Source organism: Trachymyrmex septentrionalis, unplaced genomic scaffold (genome assembly GCF_001594115.1).
Source record: "Trachymyrmex septentrionalis isolate Tsep2-gDNA-1 unplaced genomic scaffold, Tsep1.0 scaffold96, whole genome shotgun sequence".
Taxonomy (NCBI): domain Eukaryota; kingdom Metazoa; phylum Arthropoda; class Insecta; order Hymenoptera; family Formicidae; genus Trachymyrmex; species Trachymyrmex septentrionalis.
Genome location: NW_017306150.1, coordinates 91026 through 98220, shown reverse-complemented (window position 1 = coordinate 98220; position 7195 = coordinate 91026). Strand labels below are relative to the sequence as shown.

At 39.6% G+C, this 7195-nt stretch overlaps 1 protein-coding gene across 4 annotated transcripts in view; it reads left to right on the top strand.

Annotated features, from left to right (window-relative positions):
• The window catches only part of LOC108756156 (putative polypeptide N-acetylgalactosaminyltransferase 9), a 229556-nt gene that overhangs the window by 153199 nt on the left and 69162 nt on the right, over window positions 1–7195 (top strand). For 3 of the 4 annotated variants that reach the window (XM_018499764.1, XM_018499763.1, XM_018499761.1), the window contains exons 4-6: window positions 219–470; window positions 852–1314; window positions 4663–4870. In XM_018499764.1, the coding sequence (XP_018355266.1) occupies window positions 1056–1314; window positions 4663–4870 (467 nt within the window). In that variant the 5' untranslated portion in view covers window positions 219–470; window positions 852–1055. Of the gene's footprint in view, window positions 1–218; window positions 471–495; window positions 1315–4662; window positions 4871–7195 lie in introns of those variants that run through there. The other variant, XM_018499762.1, reaches the window with a different exon arrangement.

Below are 7195 nucleotides of genomic sequence, written 5' to 3'. Positions count from 1 at the left end.
ATATATATATGCTTAGTCTAAGTTTAAACTTAATTATTAAACAGTTTAAGTAAAAGTTTTAATTTTGAATGAACACGCGAGTGTTCTTTTTAAAGAGATAGTTCGTAAGCAGATTAGACTTGTCCAAATTGGAATCTTGTAATATTTTATAGAACTTTATTCGTTATATACCGAGTTAGATTCTCTTCATTAATATGCTCGCTTTTTTATGATTGCAGATCCAAGAATGCGGTGACGTTGAGAAACTGCTTGATCCGAAAATACATATCGTAGTGCATATATGCAAGATTTAATTAAAATATATAAAATTATATCCAGCGTCTATAACGCTAATTCATATTGATGCAAAGCCATTTTGCCATTCTACATTGGCACAACGGAGAACCAAATGCGACATATCGATTGATAAACATATAACGCTACATCATTAAAACTCTGCCTTATTTAAAAACTGGTAGACATTTGCAACGGTATATATCGCAAACTATATCTAATGTAAAATTAGTTTTGCACAAAATTTCGAGATATCTACTTTATCTCACATCTATCGCAACAGTATCGAGAGAGATCAATTGCGAATAATAGTCTCGCTGAAACGGATGATAAATACATGTACTATCAAAGAAAGGACTTATTATCAAAGAAGTTATCAATTTTGCACATCAATGATTGTCAGTCATTTTGATTAGGATAAAGAATCGTTCTGAGGAGCCGAGGAGCTCTCGCTGTGAAATTCCTAGCACGATTGCTCGTGAAAGGAACGCGTCTCCTGTGGACCTCCTCTCTCTCTCTCTCTCTTTCTCTCTCTCTCTCTCTACCCGGGCGTTTAATTAGCGTCCTCGATCGCGTAGAAAGGAGGAACTAGCTTAGGTGCCCGGACCTTTTGACGTCACACGGCGAGAGCCGACCGGCGGGAGATCGAAGAGGGGCGAGAGGATGTTGCTGAGGTAACACGACATTTCGAGGCCGCACGAGAAGTACGATAATCGCAGCGCGCGGGAAGGTGTCGATCGCGCAGCGGGCGCATAAAGGGAGGATCGAAGAGTGGCGGAAGGATGGGTTTTCCCAGGAGAAGGTCGCTGTGGCTGAAGGTGGCGGTACTGGCAACCGCCGTGTGGGTGACTGTCTGTTTCCTGCTCTATACGGAGGATCGGGCGGCGGCGGCTGCCGTTCAGGGATTGGCACCGTCGGGCGTCGCGATGCCGCAACAAGCGGCGAATGGCTTTGTACCACCCGCGGCGCCGTTTAGAAAAGAGTCGACTGGTAATGCTGTTAACAACAGGGCGAAGATCAATCAAGTCGGCCTTAAGCAAGGTAATTTCCCCCCCCCTCCCCTCTCCCCCCATCATCCCCCCTTTGTTTCATTTATTTAAGTTTGTTAGAAAATTAATGTAATTTGTTGGATCGTTGAGAATATGCGATGTAAATTGATATGATCGTTTTGCATGTGGCTGAAGAGAGAACGAAGGGTTCGCATCTCTTTCTCTCTGTGATTAAAATCGTATTTTTTTATCGTTTGCCGATGTGACGTAGGTGTATTATGAGTTGCTACGTGAATCACGTCTGTTAGGAAACGGCTTAATAGGCAAACACTAAACACAAACACACACACACACACACACACACACACACGCACGCACACAGCGCGTACGTGCGAACGGGTTAGGTGCGAGTTAGGTCTTAATAAGCTGATAGATGTCCCTTTTGGAATGCATGGTCGGTGCATAAATCATACCTGAGAATGTTTGATTACTTCGCAAGCCACCTGTGGCTCAATCTGTGTCCGACGTTTCGAGAACATTTTTCAAATAAGGTGGATGAGAGAAAATTTATTACATGTCATTACACATTTTCTTCATTGCGCTTATGACATTTAATAATTACGCGCTATATGTGTAATTTGATTTCTATATAAAGTTCACGAATATAAAATCTACGGATCTTAGTAATTGTAAAATATCACTAAAAATTGCACTAATACTTCAAACATTTTTTCTTATTTTAAAAAGGATAACAGAAGGGCTAAGAGCCACATTTTTTTGTATATTTAGATTCTTAAAAACACATACACACGTTTCGATCTATTTGTCAGGTCATCCTCAGTATATACATATCATTGTTTAATTGTAACCAGTTTATTTTTTTGTTAATTTTATCTGTCTTTATAAAAATAAGAATTATTTAAATTGTCTCGATATTTAAAAAAACTCACTAGCTATAGAAAACGGTAAAATGTTTGATATCTTGTTAGTAATATCAAAAATATTGTTTCTAGTAAAATTTAAATGTTGATATCCCTTATCTCTAATCGCAATATTTTACATTATTGCGCTGAATGTTTTCAAATCTTTCGTAGTAATTATGATTGTATACAAAGAAATATTATTAGGTTTTATTAACCAATACAAATGTGGTGAGATTTAAGAAATTTGATGCGTACCCTGATGTTAACATTAAGTTTAACTAATTTGCAAAATTTTTTAAATAATCTACAGATATTATTGCCAAATGTGGTTCTAATGTACGAAAAAGTGAATATGGAATAGTTATAATTATAACGCTTCATCTCGCCCGCGTGTATTAAATAAAGATAAACTTATAACGATTCAATAATAATAAACCAAAATAAATAACAGAATTTTGCTAAGAGCCAAATTTGTCGTTTTTGTTATTGGTTTCATCTTTGTTTACTGAGCCGTTATAAGTTTATCTTTATTTTCTTATTTTATCACAGATACAAATTACATAGAAATTCTACGTAATTAATTCCTCTAGAAAAATATCTGTTGGAAATTTAATTTGATTAATCAGACAGAAAGAAAAGAAAAACGGAAAAATGATTTAATATGAAAGAAATGTGAAAAAAATCCTTTTAACCCGATTCTTATATCGTTTATGCGTCTTGCGTGTCGATCGCATAAGAGAAGCAGGAATAAAGGCAAACCGCGCGGAGAAGAACGTAGAGCTATAGGTATGATTGTATACACGCGAAGGATCCTCAAAGACGAAAGTTCTCTCGGGCGATGCCACGGGCGCAATAAGGAATCTTTGGTAGTTCACTCGCCGCGTTCATCCCTTATTGCCAGACGCGAAGTACGAATGGGGCTTTCATAATGCATGGATCATCCCGACGATATTGTCGACATTGCACGCTAGCGAACAGCGCGAACAAGATATATGTATAAGAGAGAAAATCTGTAAATGTGGATCCTGAACGATGTGCTTTAGTCGTCTCGTCGCGCGCCGGTTGATGCCTCTCACGAGCTCACACTCGCAGAGAACTTGGTGTGCTCTCACGCCCGGAATGACATGTTAATGAATTCAAATGCCTTTACGGGCGCGAATGCGTGTTCCTGAGGAGGAACTGACTCTCATCTCGCGCGAACGGAGGGGAAGGAGATGTTCTGGCGCGGCGCGAGAGCGGCCGGATTTCCTCTCCAGGAAAAGCCTCTCCTAGTAGTAACAGCGACGCAGCCGTGATGCACGACGCGAGTTTCACCGCCGAACTTCGTAGCGGCCCGGGTCGCGGCGCTAAAGCAATTTGTCGTCCTCTTTATTGCCGCATCGTACACACCGGGGCCGAACTTTGTCGACCGGGATAAAATTATTTTCAGGACAGGCGGGTCGAGGCGCGCCAGCCAGCCGACCGTATCGCAGAGCGTATACTTGCCTCGTTGGCTTTAGCAGCAGCTATGCCGCGGCAATATGGCGCCGGCAAATAAAACTGGAGTTTATGCGAGAAAGCTCTTAGAGGGTGTTCCTTCGAGACCCGGCGCGTCGGGAATGTGGATGTGCTGAAAATTCAATTCCCGATAGCCTTTTTCTCCGTCGCGGCGCGGCGCGTCGTCACCGTCGCTACCATCGCGTCTCGACTCGTTTCTCCTCTCGCACTTCGACGTTAAACATTATACTCCCGCTATTCAGACGAAACGAGAATGAGAATTAGCTGAAACTAAACCGGAACGGCTACAAAATACGAGCCACTATATATATATATATACACACACACCTTCATTTACCTTTTTATCTCGTCGATGTAAGCAGCGTGACATAACGTCTTTCTTTCTCAATTTATTAGCAGTTCCAACTTCAATTAAGAGAATTCTCTTCTCGCGATATAAGATTACACTTATAAATATATTTTTTTAACATTATCATTAATAGGATACTATCGATTCAATACCGCCAGTCTCCTTTTTCCAATTATTGATCTTGAAAATTTATTCAATAAAAATTTCAATTTTGATTCTGAACTGCGCTAGAGAGAATGCAATGAGTTCAAAAATGAGATAAAATTGAAACGAAAGCATAATTGTGTAAGCAAGATATTGTTGTATCTTTCGAAAGGAATATTTCTGGATTGTTCAGGCAATATATAATATAAATGTTATTTCTTATTTACATGACATATATTTCATGACACTTCCGAAGATTGGTATATGACAATAGTTTTTGTAACATCTTAATAGGGATTCTGTAAATTAATGACTGAATATTTGAATCTTAATTTTACCTAATTTGAGATTAATTTAAGTGAGATAAATTTCAGGATATATAATTCACAATTGATAGACATAATGTATTGTATTATATAAAATACTCAATCACGTGCCAACAACTTCACACTGACGTCACTCATCTGTGATTTTTGATGGCTTTTAGATTCTATAGGTGGTGGAGTGTTGGATATACCACGGGAACCGGATACTGCTGCACCCGGTGAGATGGGCAGACCCGTGATATTGCCGGCCAACATGTCCGCGCAGACGAAGAAGCTAGTGGATGATGGCTGGCTCAATAACGCGTTTAATCAGTACGTCAGTGATTTAATCTCCGTGCACAGATCTTTGCCCGATCCACGCGATCAGTGGTGAGTCATATTTATTATGTAAATTCCTAATTTTAGCCTGCAATTGTTCGGCAAAGTTAACGATATATTCGCCATGTGAAATGTTTAATATTCTTTTCCTTGATTTTATTTAAAAATACAATACGCTTACCAACGATGTGTCTCGGTAATAATGGCAATTTTCTCGCAAATTCTGTCCTGCAAAGGACACATACGATTTATTGCGTATTCGGATACGCGATCGGTGGCTCGTTTATCAGCGCGCGATATTTGCCATCCGAGAAAATGAAAAATATACGCAAAGTAAATGTAAAAAAGAAAAGACAAACGAGCGTTTAAACGTAACATCTCTGGAGGGTATGTTATATCCGCTATATAAAAAGGATACGTTGGTCCCCGAGGCATCGACAGAGTAACAGCCAGCGGCGTTTCGTCGATCGAGACAGATAGGCTGCGGTAATGCGTCGGCGAATCGTGCCCGTAAATGTTCCGTGTCATTTTCCTTTACTGCGGGTACGGCCGCGTCACAGCATGGTATAGTCCTTGATAAAACATGACGGGTTAAAGGCCACGACTATCACGTTCTAACTATCCTGGATCCGCGATCCTTCCATTCTTTCCTTTCACTTGAGAAAGAAGCGCCTATATAGAATATCTCCGATGCACACGGAAACGAATCGTTCTTCACGAGTATAAGATTTGAGCTCGTGCTTTTCTTTGCGAGTACCGACGAAAAATCCAGAATCCAAATACGATGCAAAATACGCTCGCGAAGCAACAGCTGCGTCGTAAATTGTACGGTATATCATGTAGAATCAGTTTCTTTCTAATAGCGAGACCTGTTTTCTGCATTCGCAACTTGCCGACTTCTTTTATCTGTAAGTGTAACGTGGCCAGACGTCCATAACGTCCTCTTCTTTCTTTTTGAAAAACAAACAATCTTTATATTCGATAAATATATTCTCTTCGAAAAATATTCTTACACCTTTTAAAGACACGTTGTTCTTCATTTTGTCGATAAAATCGACACTTTTCTTCTTATTCATTCATATTCCGGTGTAATAGAGATATACTCGTATAGGCACATTTATTTATTTACCATAATTGTGTGGGAAAAGGACGAGAATATACTGGTAGTAACGAAAAATTGCATTTATTTCCATGGCTCGTGCGAGGTCGTTGCGAACATCGAGTGTACCTGTTAATAAAGTTTCTGTTAAATGTCGATATCATATGTACGATCGGAAATTACTTTTCTTTAGTCTTGCGTTCCATCGTACGTACCAAAGTGCAATTTATTCACTTTCAGGCGCAACGCGCACGATCACGAAGGATATTAAAAACCGCTTTTGCGGATAACGTTTTATCCGCAGGCCGGAGAGAGTGTTCTCTCGCTCTCGAGTGAAATACGTAATGCAATGGTGTTGCGAGGAGCATTTCTCGCGAGTAATATTGTAACGCAATGCCTCACGTAATTTGCATCGCGCCATTATTTTAATTACGGTACTAAGTTCAACGCGCTGCTATTATATGTAAACATCTCTCTTAAACGAAGAAGAACAACCACACTAATGCATACGTACTATTACGTCACTGCGTTTACGTTTGCTACATGTGCGTTCAAGCTATGCTAATGACCCTCTATTTCGAATTCTTGTTAACGTTGCAAATTATTTTCCGTCTACGTCGCAAATGTAATTTCACGAGGGGCGGGAGGGAGGGAGGGAGGGGAGGTTCGCGTCCGCTCGCTTGCGCGAAGTACTACGGTACGTGTTACGTGTTGTTTAATTAATTGCACTGTGCCTAATTTGTTGCGCGAGTTGACCGTAATAGTCTAACGGCGAAAAGAGCGCGCGGGCGACGGTAGTTCGGAAATTTAATCATCGGAAAATGCGTTACCGGAAATTAATACATTGCCCCGTCGCCGTGTTCTTACGTCACGCGGGAATTCTGAAGCTCCCCGTTGGCAACTTTTCGATTATACTATTTCATTAAAAACAGAACGTTCTCAATCACGTTAGAGGATTTTCTCCTCGTAGGCAAATATGTTCGGAGAATAATTAAATAACCGCTGTTAAGTTTTTTTTTTACTTTGTCATATAATATTAGGTTAAGTAAAAAGTCATCTTTTTTAGTTCAAAGTTGTATATACAATATCTTCGTCAATAATGAATGAAATTCAAATTTAAAAAAAGGGTTTTAAAGCTTGAAATCTCTACTTTTAAAAGCTTATCACATTTTTTAAGTTTATATGAGTTTGATAATTTTTACATACCAAAAACTACGAGCTGAAAAAGACGAAAAACTTTCTTCTCACTTTGTGCATTTGTAACGTGTCTAAAACGA